Source organism: Heptranchias perlo, chromosome 10 (genome assembly GCF_035084215.1).
Source record: "Heptranchias perlo isolate sHepPer1 chromosome 10, sHepPer1.hap1, whole genome shotgun sequence".
Lineage (NCBI taxonomy): Eukaryota > Metazoa > Chordata > Chondrichthyes > Hexanchiformes > Hexanchidae > Heptranchias > Heptranchias perlo.
This window is the reverse complement of record NC_090334.1, coordinates 50,965,107-50,985,632: the sequence shown is the minus strand read 5'-3', so window position 1 is coordinate 50,985,632 and position 20,526 is coordinate 50,965,107. Positions and strand designations below refer to the sequence as shown.

The 20,526-nt window shown below is 39.0% G+C and overlaps 1 protein-coding gene across 1 annotated transcript in view; it reads left to right on the top strand.

Annotated features, from left to right (window-relative positions):
- Window positions 1-20,526, top strand: part of tdrd9 (tudor domain containing 9) — a 95,302-nt gene that overhangs the window by 52,652 nt on the left and 22,124 nt on the right. Inside the window, exons 14-26 of the mRNA XM_067991721.1 lie at window positions 807-904; window positions 1,253-1,384; window positions 1,577-1,739; window positions 1,844-1,907; window positions 3,444-3,507; window positions 4,212-4,256; window positions 6,133-6,186; window positions 9,574-9,690; window positions 10,164-10,271; window positions 13,961-14,061; window positions 16,845-17,018; window positions 18,331-18,448; window positions 18,993-19,202. Of these exons, the coding sequence (XP_067847822.1) occupies window positions 807-904; window positions 1,253-1,384; window positions 1,577-1,739; window positions 1,844-1,907; window positions 3,444-3,507; window positions 4,212-4,256; window positions 6,133-6,186; window positions 9,574-9,690; window positions 10,164-10,271; window positions 13,961-14,061; window positions 16,845-17,018; window positions 18,331-18,448; window positions 18,993-19,202 (1,448 nt within the window). The remainder of the gene's footprint in view (window positions 1-806; window positions 905-1,252; window positions 1,385-1,576; window positions 1,740-1,843; window positions 1,908-3,443; window positions 3,508-4,211; window positions 4,257-6,132; window positions 6,187-9,573; window positions 9,691-10,163; window positions 10,272-13,960; window positions 14,062-16,844; window positions 17,019-18,330; window positions 18,449-18,992; window positions 19,203-20,526) is intronic.

The window sequence follows — 20,526 nt, the reverse complement described above, 5'->3', positions numbered from 1 at the left end:
AAGAGTCCTGTTTTAAATTCATCAAATATTTTTGGGGTAAAATATTTCACAGATTTCAGTTCTGGAGCCTGCCTTTTTCTATAAGACTTGAGCTTGATGTCTTTTTGTTGGAAATCAAGGTTTAATTGGTAGAGCTACTGGACTACTTACAGCACTCATGAATTCCAATCAAACTCTTGTCAGTTAGATAATTTGTTCACTAAATTTTTAATATATAAATGCACACGTTTCACTGTGTGGTGAATTGCATGTAAGAAATTAAAATAGGTTACATATCTCGGTGGGCTTGTCAATGTTTCAAATATTTCCATTGAAATTATTGGAATAAAAGAAGAAAGAACGAACTTGCATTTATATAGCATCTTTAGTGTCCTCAGGATGTCCCAAAGCACTCTACAGCTAATTAATTATTTTTGAAGTTAGTCACTGTTTTGCAGGTAAACTTGGTAGCCAATTGTGCATAGCAAGGTCTTACAAATATCAAATGAGATAAATGCCCAGTTAATCTGTTTTGGTGGTGTTTTAAGGGATGATTGTTGACTGGGACATGGGGAGAGCTCTCTTCAGATAGTACCATGGGATCTTTTACATCCACCTGAATAGGCAGATGAGACCGCTAACATCTCATTTGAAAGACAAATAAATGTAATAAAGACATGATAGTATGAATGGGATTTGTCTGCCTACAGCTTGAAATTCAAAGAAATTCTACATTACCTGAATGCTATAATGCATTGTTAGATTTTGCAAAGAGAAATTGCTTCATTCTCATTTTTCAAGCAAGTTTTCATTTACACCTCAAATAGGTCGTGCTGGTCGTGTTTCAAAAGGATACTGTTATCGTCTAGTGACGAATGATTTCTGGACACACTGCATCCCTGATCGTGCGGTACCAGAGATGCAGGTAAAAACCTCTTTTTCAAGAAATAACACTTTGTCCTGCTTTCACTTCAAAATGAGACTGACTTGAGCCATCTTGCTTTATTCAGTTGTTAAAACACTTTGTAGTATTGAGACATTTAGCACAAATATTAAATGCTTAATTTTAAGAAAAGTTATTTTGAAAATTTACATTATGATCTGAAGTATTGTCACATGAAATACATTAGATGCTTGTTAGACACAGGTGTATCAATTTCTGTAATTATACATTTATTACTAAATGCTCTAGAACTTTTTTTTGGTCAAGTTGTGAGGTACATGTATGTAAAGAGAAAAAACATAAACATTGTTTTTTGTGTGAATTTTTTAGCGCTGTCCATTGGGCAGTACTGTACTGAAAGTCAAATTACTGGATATGGGAGAACCAAGGGCTTTGTTGGCTTCTGCTTTATCTCCACCTAATCTGAGAGACATTGAACGCACAGTCCTGCTACTGAAAGAGGCGAGTAGCTGACCAGTCTCTGAATACTGACAGTCGTGAATCTTTTCATTAAATACCAATAACTAATATAAAAGATTTGCTTTAATAACCTGTAATAGTTTTATCATTCAGCGAATAGTCACTGTATACTCATGGTGTTTCATAAGTGGTGAAAAACATTAATATGGCTATTTTGTCTTTTTATGTATAAAGGTGGGAGCACTTTCTATTGAAATGAAAGGAGTAGAAAACCCATATGATGGAGATCTAACTTTCTTAGGAAAGGTATTGGCATATTTGCCAGTGGATCTCCAATTAGGAAAACTTGTAGTCGTAGGACACGTGTTTGGCTGTTTAGAGGAGTGCCTAATTATTGGTAAGAATGTAGAAATATCGATGGAATATTACATTTGAATAAATTATAAAATAAAATGACAGATTTCAGAAATCATTCTAATAAACTTTAACTTTCCCTTATAGCCGCTGCTCTTTCACTGAAAAACTTTTTTGCAATGCCTTTCAAGCAGCACCTTGAAGGATACCGGTAAAGTTGAATTTCTTTTGTGGGGGAGGAAAAGGGGAACAGGAGAGAAAAGGATGCTAAGCTAATAGAATGTTCTATTAATGTTAAAGGAAGGGTCACAAAAGACTATTAGAAGCAAAGTTTGAATGTAACTGCAGTATTGAACTAATGGGTAGCATAGAATGGTGGTATACAGGTTTCCAGCTATTATTGCCCACCCTACATCATAAGTTACTAATGCTAGCTGGGAGAGATGGTTGGAGATAAGAAAAGCACAAAATAATGAGAGTTAGAATCTCTGTTTGGCAGAGATTCATTGGATTAAGACTGCACACCCTAGATTAGTGTGAGGAGACCAGAATTATTTTCTTTATGGGCAAAAATAAGTTTTTAATTAATTTTGTGCTAATCAAGGTGAGAGATATTGGCTAATGGAGTATTGTTACTTTTGGTACCCAGTGTCAGGCACTCCTAGACCATGGTGTTACATGTTTAGTTGCAGGATAAAACTCCCTCTGCTCTGTTCCAACAGTGTGCCTCAACTTCATTGAGAACTCCTTATTCCACCATTTTTTCCATTTTCATTAATTGGACCTTGCTGTCATTTTTATATAACACTTAGATTTTATATAACTTGCACTGAAATGGCAATTCACAGTAAATTGGAAAGGAACGAGTTGGGTAGGTTAGAGTCCAATACATTAGTCACTAGCCACGTAGGTTAATTGGGAATCCAGATGTGCCTAATTGCAGATTTCTCTCCCGCTCTCATTCTCCCCCTCTCTACCCGCTCCTCTCTTGTTGATAGAACATGAAACAAAGTCTACAATAGGTGTGTATTCTCTCTTTGACACATACAGCCTCTTTGTTTTTAACAATATCTACTACATTTACCGATGTAAAGACTTTGAATTTGTTCTGTAGCTATTTTCTAATAATTTTGAAAAACCTTTGAGCAGAAACTGAAGAAAAATATTCTACAGTGTAGCTGGCTGGTACTGATGAATCTTGGGAGATTAGATATACTGCAAATGTTCAGACTGCATAATCCACATTCAGTTCATAGTCTTACAGCTCAGGGCAAAATATTAACTTTAAGCCCAGGCTTTTGGGAGAGTTTGAAGCCTTCAAGTAAATCTTTAACGAAGGCATTAAAAGACACGAGATAGAATTCAACGGATAAATTTAATTGTTATGTGAAATTATTTTTTTATTTTGCTAGTGGCAGATGGGAAAAGAATTCAGCCAGGATTTTGAGAGAATTGTGGGGCCCTGGTGGTGAGATTGCACAACCAGTGACAAGTTTACATAGACATTTTCCATTATAAATGTAGACATAGGAAATTACAATGAAAAAGAAATTGACACAAGAAGTGAGACAAAAACATGGTAACAGGAAGTCAAGTGGTGCTGACAGAGTGCATACAGATGTAAGATTTTTAGTATATTTAAGTTTGTGTGTGTGTGTGTGTGTGTGTGTGTGTGTGTGCGCGCGCGCATATGTGAATGTCTTAGACTAGTGGATCTTTGTTTTAATTATAATTTGTGTTTATGCAGGAATAAAATGGAGTTTTCAGATGGAACATTAAGTGATTGTATAGCACTTGTAAATGCGTTCAAGGTAATAAAATAATCACTTTCAGAAAATTATATGTCTGCAAACTTGCACTGTATTACATAAAAGGTTATGTAATAAGACAAAACATTACTTCACTGCCATATTGAATTTAGAAATTTTTTTGCCCACTAATACCTTCAAAGGTAAATTAACCCCTTCAGTTATATACTTCACATTATCCATTTCAATGTAATAGTGAGTACTGCCAAATTGTTTAAGAAAAATACATCATGAAAAGTTAGGAACTTAATTTTGGTAGCGTTATAACTCAGAATCTGAGGCAGTCAGATTATGAAAATCCCAGGCTCGACTTCCCAGTCTGCGCTGAGTTATCTGATCTCAGCTGGGGCACTACAATGACTCCAATCTCCTGGGTAGGGAGGAGAAAGTTGGTTTGAGTTCACGTTCCTGATCGTTGTTCAGTATTTCTGCTGGAAATGTGTGTACTGGGATGTCAAGAGAGAACAGCATTGGCCTCTATAGTTATTCCCTCCCCTTCTCCTGCAGTTGAATATCCAATTGATTCTCACCTTCAAGTTCAAACTCGACCTTGCCATTCTCCCATGGCCTCTCTACTCCCATGGTCTTGATCACTGAGAAGTCAACTCTGATCATTCCTTCTGAATCCACCTTCTGTGTTCTATAGCTTTGAGCATCATAAGCCTGAATTGCAAATGATTTATTATCCTTTATGAATTTTGTGATAGGCTTGGCGTACTTGCAGAGAACAAGGACAACTGCGATTTCCCAGGGTCAGTACATGTTTGTCTCTTTTGTTTAAAAAAAACATTCCCGGTTAAGTATTTGACAACCATTTATCCTGTATTTTCATTTAAGAAGCAGTTTTTCTTCCAAGCTTAAGTATATTCAAGCACTACATTTAATCCTTCGTGAATTAGAATAAGACTGACACCATATTGATATTGTATAGATTCATGACCAATGAAATGGAGTACCTCAAAAACTAAATTATATTTGATCAAGATGGAAACCTTTTTTTTAAAAAACAAGAAAACTAAGTTAGAATTAGGTTGGCACACTTTTTATTCAGGTTTTTACTCGAACGCAGACTGATGGGATAAAGTGTCAAGATACAGGTAATGTTTGCGTCACCTAAGTGCCAGGCAATAACTATCTCCAGCAATTAATGTACTAACTACCTCCTCTTGACCTTCAATGGTACCACCATCAACATGCTAAGATTCCCATTGATCAGAAGCTTAATTCGACCAAGAATATCAACGCTGTGGTTACAAGAGTAGAGTGGAGGCTGGGTAAACTGTGATAAGGGGCTTACCTCCTGAACCCTGAAAGCCTTTCCACTATCTACAAGGCTCAAGTCAAGAGTCTGATGGAATACTCGCCATTCACCTGGATGGATGCAGCTGCACCAAAATGCAAGAAGCTCAACACCATTCAGGCCAGAGTGTTCTGCTTGATCGGTGCCCCTACTATTAGACTAATATCCACCCTTCACCACCAGTATACTTTTGCTGCAGCATGTGCTAGCTACAGCATGCACTACAGCAACGCACCTAGCTTTCATTGACTAACGCGCAGCCCCCCCCCCCCCCCCCAGCTCTCGATCTCTACCACTGAGAAGGATGAGCAGTAAGATCATGGGAGTATAGCCACCTCCAAGTTTCCCTCTAAGTCACAAATCATCCTGATTTGGACATCTTTCATCCTTGCTGGACCAAAATTCTGGAATTTTCTATCTAACATTATCATGGGGCACCATCAACGCATGGATTTCTGTGGTTGAATGAGAAGCCCCACCACCAGGATTTTCATTCCTGCAAGCAATCCAGATCAGAGGAGATGTCTTTGCAGTCTGCTAGTCTTCTATTCAACTAGCAATCGAAGGCGTATGGGTGGGGAAGGGAGTGATGGAAAGCCAAATGGAGATCAGAGGGATACAGAATTGAAAAATTAATAGCAGAAAACAACTTGGAGTTACATGGACTTGATTGCTCTTACTCTGCCCTAATGTACATTGATGGCAGGTATTCTATTTCTGGTATATATTTTTAATATGTTTATAAAATTTAAGTAGAAGTAATGATCAAAAATGTATCTTAATTCAGTAATCTTGACACCGTGGTGTTTTTGTTTGTGACATTCAATACCATTTAGACTTGTGGAAGTGTTTTAAAGGTAGACCAGAACATGCTTTTTTTCATTGTTTTATTGTACACTTTTATTTGTGAGGAGAAAAACATACCTAATATAATCGATGACTACTGAAGTAGGTTGATGGTCTTGACCTTCAACCATACAATTTGCCCTCAGCTTAATTAAAAATGTTTACACTCATGTCCATAATTGCAAGGCTGTATAATTTTCTTGGGCTGCATTTATTATGTGGAGTCAGTGAAGCTCCATGAAATTCATCAACATCTCCTAAAAATAAGTGTGGAACATTATAAATTTCCTTGAATTTGCAACTCTACACAACTGATGCAGTCTGTGAAAAATGTACAGCTCCATTTCGTGACTAGTTCTTGACATTTTTGATTCATTCTTAATCCAGTGTTTTGATGTTTCATGTCTCGGTATTAAATTTTGTCTTTATAAACTCATTTATCATGTGAACATATTCTAACTGCTGTTGTTGATGTGACACAGGCTGAGTTAGAATGGGGAAAATCAAATTACATCCAGATAAAAAGAATAAAAGAGGTGAGTTTATTGTTATGGACTATTAAATTGCAATAAAAACATCGTTAATACAGGATGGTTTACTAATTATCTGGTAGCTCTAGGCTTCCATTCAGAGAGCCAGGTTTCAGTTTCCATTCAAATCTCCCTTCTCCTCAATTGTAAGTTTCCTTAACTCGCTGAAAGGAACCTGGTTTAGGTAAGAAGAAAGTAGCAGAACTACCACTGAAGTGAATTTTGTGTTGCCTTGTCTGTGGGCCATTTCTTTCTGCAATTGTGGCAATGGGTGGAAGGAAGAAAAGGGATTGGTCTTTTTTTCTGTGTATTTGTCTACAGTAAAGAGAAGAAGCAGGAGAAGGGCTGTATGGCCCCCAGTAAGGAGAGAGAGAGGAGAGGTGTTTCAACAAGAATGGAAAGTGGTGTGGTTCACAGAGGGGAGGAGTGTCTTCACCCAGGCAGGCAAAGCACCTGGGCAGAAGAATATTCTTAATCCTCCAAAGGTCTTCCAGGCAGTTCATCTTGGGCAAAATTGGTTAATTGGTTAACTAGCATCCTTACCATCTTATCAGGAAATTGTATGTAAAATTCTTAGTATGAGTAAAATTAAACATACTCTGCATTGAAGTAAGATTGATTGGAGAGTAACTTTTAAATTAATATGTTCATAAGTGCAGTTTTAAAAAAAAATCTTCCAACTTTCCCTCTCATCTGTTGAAGGCAATGATTTGTGTTAGGATACAGTTTCATGTGTAATCCTCTGGTACCTCACCAGGTGGCCAGTCTTCATAAATGAGCTTGGATAGTGTCCATAGGCTGTTCAAACATGGTGGGTGCACAATAACAGCCAGGCTGCATCCTGTGCTCGGTCCATATCTGGATGACGAAGACCTCATTTACTAGTCTTTAGACCACACGCTCTTCATTTAACAATGCAACCCAAACTAAGTGACAAAAGATGCTTACAAACATAGTTCACACATTCCAGGTGAAGATTAAACGAGTATTTAGTGTAGTAAAGCAATATGAGGGAATGCTTATAAAAATTGCAGTTGTTGCCAAAACAAGTTTTTACAGTGAGTTGGAGGTGATTGGTGATTATTGGGTTTGGCATCTGGTATTGGTACTGATACTGTGATGTGTAAATCCAGTGATGGAAATAGAAAAAAGAAATAAGTAAGAAAGGCAAACTCTACTAAACCTGTAGGGAATCTGAAGAAAACAAAAGAAAAAACTCCCAAAAAACACTTTTTTTTTGAGACAGAAATGAACATAGCTGTAGAAGTCAAATGTAGCAATAATAAATTCTTCCACTATTATAATGAGTTATCAAAGAATTGAGATTATTTATGGATGCAAATGAGTTTGAAATGGAGCATGAACTAAAAACAGTAACCGTACTAAATGTTTATTTCCTGGAAGTATTCACTAGAGAAGACGTTCACTAGGACATTCCACAAAACTCCAGCGACTTTGATGTCACTTACATAGACATGCTGAAAGGGCTCAAAATCATTAAATCCCCAGGGATGGATGCTGTGTATCCTAGGGTGGTGTGAGATTGGCATGAAATCGACAAAGTTCAGAGCAGGGGGGAGATCTTGGGATTTTAGTGGATAGGTCACTCAAACCATCAGCGCAATGTTCCTAGACTGTTCCATTTTTTAAAAAAAAGCAGCAAACAGAATGTTGGGATACATAACGAGGGGCATACCATATAAATCCAGAGAGGCCGTTTTAAAATTTGAATTTGAGTCTGGTGAGACCAATCCTGGAGTACTGCGTGCAGTTTTAGTCTTCCTGTTTCAAAAAGGATATTCAGTTATTGAAGGGATACAGAGAAGGGGTACATGGTTGATCTCAGAACATAAGGGAATGATGTATGAGGAAAGATTGACTACCCTGGGTCCTTTCTCTCTTGAAAAGAGAAGACTGAGGGGGAATATGATAGAAGTGTTTAAAGTCATGAAAGATTTGGACAAATTAGATCTAAGTAAGCTTCTTTGCCATTTACAGAATTTAAGCACAAGTGGTCATATTTACAAATTAAGGACAACAGAAGATAATAGGGAATGCAGGAGGAGCTTTTTTTTTACTAAGAGTGGTATGTATGTGGAATAGTTTACCTGCATAGGTTGTGGAACAAGAAACCTTAATGGGTTCCAAGAAGAAACTAGACCGGTTCTCATCAACAAATGGGATTCAGGGTTATTAGAAATACTCCAAAGGAATATTGTGGATAGGTGGTCTAGATGGCCCGTAAGTCGTCTCCTTGCTGAAACTGTTACTATGTTACTATCATGAGTGAGAAAGTCAACAAATACAGGGAGATCCCACTCTATTGGAAATGTGAAAGTTGAACCTATTTTCATGGAAAGCGAGAAGGCAAATCCAGTAGTTTTACATTGGTAGCTGGTAAAATAATAGAATTGATCATTAGGAACAAAGTTACTAGAGGATCTATATGAAAATAACCTAGTAAGTGGCAGCCAAAGCGGTTTCTGAAGGGATAGATCCTGCCTCACTACACTCCTTGACCTTTTTTGAGGAAGTGCTATCCCAGAAAGCCTTTGATAAAGTTCTATATGAGCGACTGCTACATAAGCTTAAAGCATTAGGTATCCTAGGTAAAAGGTAAAACGCAAAACCTGCTTAGAGAGAAGTAGTGGGAACGAGATAGGAAGTGATGACAGAATAGGAAGATGCTGAGTGGAGTTCACCAGGGATTGGTGTTGGGGCCCCTACTTTTTCTGATCTACATAAATCATATGGATTTAGAAATGCACTATAAATTGGTCAGATAACTAAAAGATCTTACACATTGGAAGAAAAAAGGGAGGGAGAGTATTTAATACTGGTATCAAACTAGCTAGTGGAGAAGTTGAAAGATCATGGAATGATAGAAAGCTTAACATTAATTGTGTTAAGAGTAGCAATTAACGATGCTAATTTATAAAGCTAAATCAGTAGAATTTAAATCTGAGGCTATATAGTGCTCTAGTAAGGCTGTACCTTAGGACTGAACGCAGAATTCTTCACTGAGACATAAGAAAAACATGCAGGCCATGGAAACTGCATTAAAAGGTCACAAAGCTGATCGCTAGTATCAGAAGACTGAGTTATAAGGAACGGTTAGAGAAACTTGGACTCTTCAGTCTTGAAAGAAGATTACTGTGAGGGGACCTAAGAGAGAGATGAAAGAGATTAATATCAGGAATGGTCTTCTGGATAAGGTAGTGGAGGCAAAACTTATGGAACCATTCAGGAGGCAATTAGATGCTTTGGGAAGGAGGGGGAGGGGGTCATGAGTTTCAGTGAAAGAATTAACTACATGGGCTAAATGCCCCCCACACCCACTTATTTTTGAGAGGTGAATTCCTGTAAGTATTGACTTGTTCATGTGCATTTCAGGTGGCACAGTTGTATGAGGAGCTTAAAGAACGCATACAACGATTTAATATATATATTGATCACCACCATGGGTGTACAAATGAAGAGAGTGTGCACAAGCAGAGGTTCATTCTGCAGGTACTGCTTATTTTGAGAATGTTTCTATGTACAAAATATTTTTCAGTATAATACCTTGCTTCTCAATTGGTAAATCTTGATCATAATTTACATCACAAACTGTACAACCTGATACGCTGTGTGCACCTATGATCCAACTTGGATGGCCCTGGCTCTGCCCTGCTTTTTTGCATCATTGGCCTTGTAAGGGGTGGGCAGAGGTTCTTCCCTTACAAGACCCAGTGGGAAGTTCCTGCGTAGGCTGTGTCCCAGCCAGATTTTGGGCCCTTCTGTCCCACTCCCACTGGAGAAGGGTCTAGCAATTTCAACCCCCTTATGTTTAAATGCACTGACATGTAGTGTTTAGTGTATCTGTTTTGTACACTCAACATTTCTATTTCTGTCTGCCCAAGTAAACTGGACATGTTTAAAGAAATTTAGGGAGAGCTGCAGCTTTGTGCTATGTTTATATTGTAATGTCCCTGTTTCCACAGGTTGTATTAGCTGGAGCTTTTTACCCCAATTATTTCACATTTGGTCCAGTCTCTGAAGAAATTGCTGTGAAAGAGCTGTCTAGAAAAGATTCCAAAACTACAGTAGTGGTAGGTAGCTGTGCTTGGGAGAATTTGCTTGTACTTCAGCATGAACAGATTTTTTTATAACATTTCTATATGACATATTTTCTAAAGAATACTGAGAAAAAGTTGTATTAGCAATCTTTTAAATATAAATGCTTTTATATACTATAGTATGAGTATCTGTATGGTATTCTTGAGTGATTATCCATTCAGTTTTTAAAAAGCACTCATTTTTAAAATGTATTTGATTTCAATGGTGACTAACTCCATATGGAGTTCAAGAAATATCCCAAATTGCTTAGTCTGTAATCACTGATCTCTTTCCGGTGTAATTCTGAACTTTAGCATGGAAATACTTCTTTCGGATCTGTTCCCCATTTTGCAATGGAATGTAAAACACTTTTGCTTAATGTCAACATTTCACTCTGAATTGCAAAACTTAACTTTGAAAGGATTAAAAATAATTCCTTCAATTATAAACACTGTAATTAAGCTTACATTTTTCAGTAGCTTCATACTCATCTGTAAACATTAGGTTTGAGGCAGTAGAGCCCGAAATCATAATTCTGGATTTTGTTCTAATTATGTTGTGTTGTCATGCAGTAACACTTTTCCATGTTTTTTAATTTCAAAAATGATTTGCGACAGTGGTGTGAAAGCACTTGCCTATTGACAGTGTTGTAGTTTATGGACCAGTACTTCTGATGATCAGCTTGAATCTTTGTACCAGTGAATTTGAAATTTGAACCTTGTTATTTTTCTGTCTCCTGTCATATATGCATGTCTTATATATGCATATTGTGTGTAGCAAGAAAGATGGACAAATATAACCCAGATTGGGATATCAGAACTTGAAATTACTGATATACTTCACAATTGTGCAGTCTTTTTCATGATTATCATGATTATAAATTAGATAAAAGAACCAGAGTTAACCTCCTTCACTTTCTCTATTGTAGAAATTGAAATTTATTGTCTTTTAAGAGAAAAGACCAAGAATTGAACACTGCTTCTATTTCTGGCGGGCTTTTCCAACACCTCTCCCATACTCCTGGACAAAATAATAATAATGCTTGTCATCTGATAGACTGCCTCGATCTTAAATTTTCTGGTCCCTCTCTTTCATCAATACTACTGTGGTCATTGCTCCCCTGAGCTTTCCACTCCCGTTCCTCATAAGCTGCAAATAGGCTATTCTATCTACTCTTTCCATTGTGTTGAATTCAAAATGCATTTCATAGTGTCTCATAGAATTTTACAATACAGAAGGAGGCATGTGTCTTGGTTTTCAAAGAGCTATCCACTAGTCCCCTTCATAGAATCATAGAAACGTATGGCACAGAAGGAGGCTGTTTGGCCCATCGTGTCTGTGCTGGCCGAAAAAGAGCCATCCAGCCTAATCCCACTTTCCAGCTCTTGGTCTGTAGCCTTGTAGGTTACGGCACTTCTAATGCGTATCCAAGTGCTTTTTAAATGCGATGAGAGTTTCTGCCTCTACCACCCTTTCAGGCAGTGAGTTCCAGACTCCCACCATCCTCTGGGTGGAAAAATTTCTCCTCAGCTCCCCTCTAATCCTTCTACCAATCACTTTGAATCTCTGCCCCTTTGTTATTGACCTCTATGCTAAGGGAAGTAGGTCCTTCCTATCCACTTTTATCTAGGCCCCTCATAATTTTATACACCTCAATTAAGTCTGTCCTCAGCCTCCACTGTTCCAAAGAAAACAACCCCAGCCAATCCGATCTTTCCTCATAGCGAAAATTCTCCAGTCCTGGCAACATCCTCGTAAATCTCCTCTGTACCCTCTCTAGTGCAACCACACCTTTCCTGTAATGTGGTGACCAGAACTCTCTGCAGTACTCAAGCTGTGGCTTAACTAGTGTTTCATACAGTTCTAGTGTAATCTCCCTGTTCTTATATTCTTTGCTTCGGCTAATAAAGGAAAGTATCCTGTATGCCTCCTTAACCACCTTATCTACCTGTTCTGTTACTTTCATGGATCTGTGGATATGCACTCCAAGGTCCCTTTGTTCCTCTACACTTCTCAGTATCCTATCATTTATTGTGTATTCCCTTGCCTTGTTTGCCCTCCCCTAATGTATTACCTCACACTTCTCCGGATTGAATTCCATTTGGCACTTTTCAGCCCACCTGATCAGTCCATTTGATATCTTCCTGCAGTCTCCAGCTTTCCTCCTTACTATCAACCACACAGCCAATTTTTGTATCATCTGCGAACTTCTTAATCATGGCTCCTACATTTAAGTCTAAATCATTTGTATATACCACAATAAGCAAGGGACCTAGTACTGAGCCCTGTGGAATCCTACTAGAAACAGCTGTCTAGTCACACAAACACCAGTCATCCATTACTCTTCGCTTCCTGCCACTGAGCCAATTTTGGATCCAACCTGCCACTTTCCCTGGGATCCCATGGGCTTTTACTTTTCTGACCAGTCTGCCATGTGGGACCTTGTCAAAAGCCTTGCTAAAATTCTTGTGGACTACATCAAAAGCGCTACCCTCATCAACCCTCCTTGTTACCTCCTCAAAAAATTCAATCAGGTTAGTCAGACAGAACCTTCACAAATCCATGCTGACTGTCCTTGATTAATCCGTGCCTTTCTAAATGATGATTAATACTGTCCCTCATTCCTTTGCCCTTTCCCCATACTTTTTTATTTGTTTTTTTCACACATTCATCCACTTCTCTTTTAAAAGCTGTTTTGCATTTTTCTTCCACTACATTGTCTGACTCATTCTTACCCCAGATATCAAAACTGTAGAACTCCTTACTTTTGTCTTTCCTTTCTCTTATAATCTTACGACTTTTAAAATCCAAGTTTGACCTCACTTGTTGAAACTTCGTGATTCACCTTGTCTTTTTTTTACTGTCTTGCAGCTTTGGACATGTTCTGCAACATGGGATTTGGCACTTTATCTTGTGAAATAAAAATTATATGCTGTTAAGAAGTGGCAATTCTCTGGTCTAGCTGGTTAAGGCAGATTAGAACATAAGAACATAAGAACATAAGAAATTGGAGCAGGAGTAGGCCAATCGGCCCCTCGAGCCTGCTCCGCCATTCAATAAGATCATGGCTGATCTGATCCCAACCACTAGGTTTGTTCCCTAGTCTGCTGAGTTAACTGATTTCAGCCAGGGCTATGATAAGGTGCTGCAATTGGCCTTGCTGCTCCTGGAATAGGAAGTGGTAAATTGCTTGGGCTGCCTGTTCCTTATCACTATCTGGTAATCTCTTAGAAATGAGTGTGTGCAGACATTAGTAGTGATGCCTTTGAGTCCAGTTGCTGACTCACCCACATGAAGAATGGTCACTTGAGAGAAGTATTGGAAGGCAGTTGGCACTCATTGAACTATATCCCATCAAGGACTCACCTCCTGAGAGGAGGATATAGAACAAGATGTGGGGAGGAACCTCACTGAAGAAAGTAAAACGTACCAACACGTTCCAAATCCCATTTATTATAAATGGTTTTGTCAGTACATGAATGTAGTGTTTGAGCTGACATTGCACTCCAGCTCTGTGAACCAATTCCATTGCTTGCTCAGATGAGAACTGATGTGGATGGGTGAGATTAAAGTGTTTGCCTCAACTAAATTAAACCTCCAGCGGCATTCTAAAATGAGCACCATAGCCACCATGTTATCAGTTATGTTTGTGAGACCGAATGCTGATGTCCTTATGTTATAGGTGAGGAACATCCCACCTTATGGATTCCTGTACTACAAACAGCTGCAGTCTCTGTTCAGACAATGTGGACAAGTCAGAGCTATTTCATTTGACGGATCAAAGTAAGTTGCATTTGGTCTGCTGATAAATTCATTTAATGTCGTTTTATGTGAACTTCGTATCACCAATTTGTGAGTAATTTCTAAGTTTCATTTTAATTATGCCAATATACAGATTGTTTTCTTGCCTAACCAAATGCTTATATATTAAGAATTTGTAAATAATCTTAAATTGTATCAAGAAAACTAAAAATTCTAATTACAAACAGGGTTACAGATGAAAGATAAATATACAAGGGACAGTGAGATGCAAGATAATATTTACAATTTCACTTATAATCTCTCTAAGCAAATTTCAGTGTTTGTTTTAGATATAAAACTGCAATATTATAGTGGTTGATATTTGCCAAATCTATTGGTGCTATGGCACTGGAGAAGTTCCTTGTCTGTTAAAATAACCTGCCACTAAGTTATCACCAGGTGAAATCGGTAGCAAAGGTTTTTTTCCCCCCTTTACCTACTATATTGTTGGAAAGAATGGAGCAGTTTGTTGAGATCTGTTATTCGTATTGCTGTTTTCTGAATGAACTCTTAATGGGATAGATGTTCAGACTGTTGTGTCTCTAATCTCAATTTACCCGACCACTCTCATTTTGATGTCTTCAAATATTAACTGGCCCTTTAATTAGAATGGTCCTGTTGATGCCAAGAAATTCTGGTATTGGTGTAGAGAACTTGCACCAGGGATACCCTGGCACTGAGCTACTCCAGGAACATGCCAGCATCAGTTGGTGTCAAGCTGAGACAAAATGCACTGCATCCCTCTGAGGATGAAACACTGTAATCAGCATTATGGAGCTGCTTAGCACAGGAGCTCAACAAACAAGAAATTCTTTGGTCACCTCATCACTGAGGCCTTCCTGGTACTGAGTGCCTTTCAGCCTACAGACCTATAGGATTGTTTTAAATGTAACATGAAACTAAATGAAAATGCCTATCTAAGGAGAAGACTAACATCCTCAAAATTATTAGGAAAAACAGCTCTAAAGAAAACATATCTTCTGAGGAGGTATTTCTTGTGACACCTTGGTATCTTCGAAGTGTGATCAACCAAATATGTAGCATATTGGGATACTTAAAGACTAGAGGAATGTGAAGTTCATTTCTTTTGCTCCAGGACCCAAAATACCGAAGTAATCAGGCTGCTGAAGAAAGCTTTCATGTCATTTGCACAGTTCCACTGAATCATAGTGGCATACCAAAAGATCTGCATTAATTCTTGTAGCCTTCAAATGCCTTTACCAAAGTTCTCTGATCTGCTTTTCTTACTGAAGAATGCTAGTTCTCCTTTATCAAGGCAAGGATGGCTTTACATTCAGACCCCATCCAGCATTAGCCTGATTTGAACAGCACATAATAAAAACCAGGGGCTCAAGAGTTGATGCACAATATCCTTAGCAAAACACGTTTGTTTACAAGTGGAAAAACTTGTTTTGTAATGTCAAGGCCTTTGAGAAGACTAAAGTAGTCAAGAATTCAGAGGTATATTGAATAGCCGGGAGATTTGAATGATAGACCAATTTAGTTAGATTACATGAAATTGTGTTTAGATGCAGAGCAACAGATGGCCCATGCTCCCAAAATTTATGGAAGTGTTGGAAATCGACAAAACACAGCATTTTTTTAATATTCGTTCATGGGATATGGGCGTCGCTGGCAAGGCCAGCATTTATTACCCATTCCTAATTGCCCTTGAGAAGGTGGTGGTGAGATGCCTTCCTGAACCGCTGCAGTCAGTGTAGTGAAGGTTCTCCCAAAGTGTTGTTAGGTAGGGAGGTCCAGGATTTTGACCCAGCGACGATGTATTTCCAAGTCGGGATGGTGTGTGACTTGGAGGGGAACATGCAGATGGTGTTGTTCCCATGTGCCTGCTGCCCTTGTCTTTCTAGGTGGCAGAGGTCACGGGTTTGGGAGGTGCTGTCGAAGAGTTGCTGAGTTGCTTGGTGAGTTGCTGCAGTGCATCTTGTAGATGGTACACACTGCAGCCACGGTGTGCCGGTGGTGAAAGGAGTGAATGTTTAGGGTGGTGGATGGGGTACCAATCAAGCAGGCTGCATCGTCCTAGATGGTGTTGAGTTTCTTGAGTGGTGTTGGAGTTGCACTCATCCAGGCAAATGGGGAGTATTCCATCACACTCCTGACTTGTACCTTGTGGATGGTGGAAAGTCTTTGGGGAGTCAGGTGGTGAGTCCCTTGCCGCGGAATACCTAGCCTCTGACCTGCTCTTGTAGCCACAGTATTTATATGGCTGGTCCAGTTAAGTTTCTGGTCAATGGTGACCCCCAGGATGTTGATGGTGGGGGATTCGGCGATGGTAATTCCGTTGAATGTCAAGGGAAGGTGGTTAGACTCTCTCTTGTTGAAGATGGTCATTACCTGGCACTTGTCTGGCACGCATGTTACTTGCCACTTATCAGCCCAAGCCTGGATGTTGTCCAGGTCCCGCTGCATGCGGGCATGGAATGTTTCATTATCTGAGGGTTGATATTGGTACAACGATAGCTGACTTGGGGTGTGATACATATAGTGAGAATATATGTAATATGACAGGAAATAGCTTGCCTATGGGCATTCCAATGCAAATAAGTTATTTATTTGGACTGCTGACCATGAACAAACTATTTGAACGAGGCCTATGTTTGGAGAATGATCTAGTTTTGAGATCAATCAGTGCAGGCTTTTGAAAGAAAGGCTGAAGAAATTAAATATTTTTTTTGAAGTGATCATTTGTCACTTTCAAATTCTATTTTAGCACTTAACAAATATTTTTCTTTTGTCAAAAATAGGGGGTTTGTTGAATTTGTGCAAAATCCAATAAAAAGGACAGGGATCCATCCTGCAGTGTATATGGCACTGAAGATGGCCCAGCAACGTATTCCCTTACAGTTAAATATTCATCCTGTGGAGGAGATTGAAGCATTGGCTCAAGGACAACCGAGTACAAGCTTACGAAACCCGAGGTAATATCTTATTTAGGTGGTATGGTAATGAATAGTGCACATTTCTATCACAAGATAAGATGGACGTGACATGGTGGATTTATGGCAAATTCTGACACCTCAGGTGGTCCTCTGTTTGCAACGTTGTTATTCTCTTGTAAGCCTGCCACGCAAACAAGTGTGTTAAGACCAGGACATGGAACAGTGTGTGAGTGCCAAGACAATGCTACAGGTAGAGTGCTAATTGTGTTAAAATGTCTGACTGTGAATCGGGGTAGCAGGACAAGGGCAGACAAGTTTTTTTGGAGCTGGGATCGCCATAACTAGTGAGCGGGGGACACTTTTTTTGGAAAAGGCAGAAACCTGGGGATGGGAGGAGCCATAAACTGGGTCACTGGGAATTATGATTTTTGAAAACTTTGGAGCTGCAAAAGGCTGCTGTAACTGCACAGCAACAAGGATATTTGAGGGAGAAACAGCAATGGGACAAAATGGCAGCCAAGTGGAAGAGGCTTGGAACTACAATCATGACCGGCAATTAACTGTTGGCACAGGAAAATTCCTATTTTGAAGTGTTATATGGACAGTTTACATTATATAAATATAAACAAAAATATTGACAAAAGCATTACTGAGAAACAGTGACACCAGGAAATAAGATTTGTGGGCAGCAAGTATGTGCCATTTGGAAGATTGTTAATCGTTTTCTACAAAAACAGGGTGGTCTTGGACTTGGAACATCTGGGTTCTACCTGAAAATTCTCATGAATGGGTGAATCTCTGAATTTGCACGTCTTGCTTTACATATAGTGTGTATATGTGTTTTTTTTACTCATTCTTGGGATATGGGCATTGTTGGCAAGGCCAGCATTTATTGTCCATCCCTAGTTGCCCTTGAGAAGGTGGTGGTGAACTGCCTTCTTGAAGCATTGGTAGTGGTTTTTGTTACAACTGAGTGGGTTGCTAGGCCACTTCAGAGGTTAGTTAAGAGTCAACCAAGTTGTTGAGGGACTGGAGTCACAAGTAGGCCATACCGGTAAGGACAGCAGGTTTCCTTCCCTAAAAGACATTATTGAACCTGTTGGATTTTTTTATGACAATCCAATAGCTTCATGGTCACTTTTTATGGATGTATGAAGTATAGACCAAATCGGAAGAACAATGACTTAATACTGGAAGGTAAATGACCAACCTAGCAGGTTTTGGTGCCATTTTTATTGTATGTTTTTGGGATGTGGGTGCCAATGGCATTGCAGTATTTATTGCCCATCCCTAGTTGCCCTGAAGACATTGAGAATCAATCACAATATAACTGGTTACCTCATTGATGCAGGTTGTGCGTGGACTATCAAAATTGGACTGTTCAACTGATGCCTGAGGAAAAGTCAAGAGGCCCTTTGGAATTATCTTGTAATCCTGTTCCACGTTTTTTCACCATGAACGTCACTGAGGTAATGCAAAATTTGTACATGAAAGGAATGGTTGAGGCAGAGACCATTGCTTCTATTAAGGGAAAATTAAAGGATAAATATTTGAAGCAAACAAAGATACAAGGCTATGGGGAGAGCATAAGGCAGTAGGATTATTTTGGATTGCCGTAGCAAAGAGCTGGCTCGGACACGATGAATGGCCTCCTTCTGTGCTGTAAACTTCTACAGTTCTAGTTTAGCATGAATAGAATCCAGTCCTAGGTTGAAGTATATACAAAATATCATATGAAATATGATTTTTTGCAAAAGTGCTGGAACCTTGGTGACAATGCTGCTTGTTGGAATGCTGCTTAGAAAAATTAAAATTCACCAGTGTTTTGCCAGCTAGCACAAAATTAAAACCCTGTCGCAATTTGCAAGTGTCAGGCTTGAATATAACACATTGAGCATGTCTAGCAATTATAATTGCAACTACAATGTTTGACTTGATGTGAAACTGTCAGTTGTCTGTTAATACCGTATGTGAGTTAAGATTATAAATGATTTAAATGTTTTTTCCCTTCAGGTTGTTGAAGTTGGACACTTTTGGGGTTACAGAACAGATGGGGAAAGCCTGCACACTCTAAGCAAACTGATGACTGAAATTAATCAGCTGAAGTTGACACCACTGACTGTGGAGCCATGTCCTGATTTTTGTCTTGCACCGTTCACAGATTGTAGTGAAACCCATTATTACAGAGCTAAAGTCTTGCAAGTCTCTGGTGATTCTGCTGAGGTAAGAGCTAACTTTTGAAATCATGTCTTCCTCTCTCGCCCCATGAAATATTGATTTTAATAGCATCAGTTTTGTGGATATTAGCTTGGCTTAGGTGGTAGCACTCTCGCTTCCAAGTCAGAAGGCTGTGGGTTCAGCCCCACTTTGAACTTGAGCACATAATCTGTGCTGACACTGCAGTGCAATATTGAGGAAGCACTGCATAGCTGGAGGTGTCATTTTCTGGTTGTAATGTTGAACATGTCAGGTGGATGTAAAAAAAACCCATGGCACGATTTGAAGAATAGCTAGGAGTTCTGGTGTCCTGACAAACATTACTTCCTCAACCAACGCCACCAGAAACAGAGAGAGAGGATCAGCCATGATCATATTGAATGGTGGAGCAGGCTCAAAGGGCCGAATGGCATACTCCTGCTCCTATTTTCTATGTTTCTATTAGCTGTTTGTGAGACTTCAACTGCACACAAATTGGAACATGCTTCGCTCTGTTTCAACAATGACTGCACTTCAGAACTAATTAATTGGCTGTAGAGTGCTTTGGGATGATCTTAGGATGTGAGGGTGCTACATAAATGCAAGTTCATTGTTTCTTGGATACATGGGCGGATACTGCATTCAAAGTTAAGTGCAATGGAGGATTCCTCATGATTAATGATTGACTATCAAAAATTAATAATACAAGTCACCTTTACGAATGGATATTCGGTAACTTCAAGTATTTTTTTTTGTGTGGTATGCATGGTGCTTTAAAATAATGAGTAGCAGTTGTTGTGCTTTTTTTTGCATAAAGTGCATGTCACATGTTGTAGTCCCCAAGATTTCTTAGGCCGTTTATATGTTTTGTTTTGGATTGTTTTTCCCCTTCTTTCCTCCCTCTTTTAGACCGTGGACATTGCAAAATGGTTTGAGGCATTTGCAGTAAGAAAGTCCTGTGGATTCAGCGAGTGCGTCTAAAAGTGACAGCATACTCACAACTCTGAAAATAAATCAAATTGCTAGTGGCTTATGGAAGTAATTCTTGACTCCAAAGTGATTTATACTCATCTCTCTTAGAAGAATAAGAGGTGATCTTGTTAAACATATAAGATCCTGAGGGGACTTGAAGGGGTAGATGCTGAGAGGATGATTTTCCATTTGTGGGAGAGACTAGAACTGGGGGACACAGTTTAAAAATAAGGGGTCTCCCATTTCAGACAGAGATGAGGAGAATTTTTTTTCTCTGACGGTCGTGAGTCTGTGGAACTGCCTTCTCCAAAGAGCGGTGGAGGCAGGGTCATTGAATATTTTTAAGGCTGAGTTAGATAAATTCCTGATTGACAGGGAG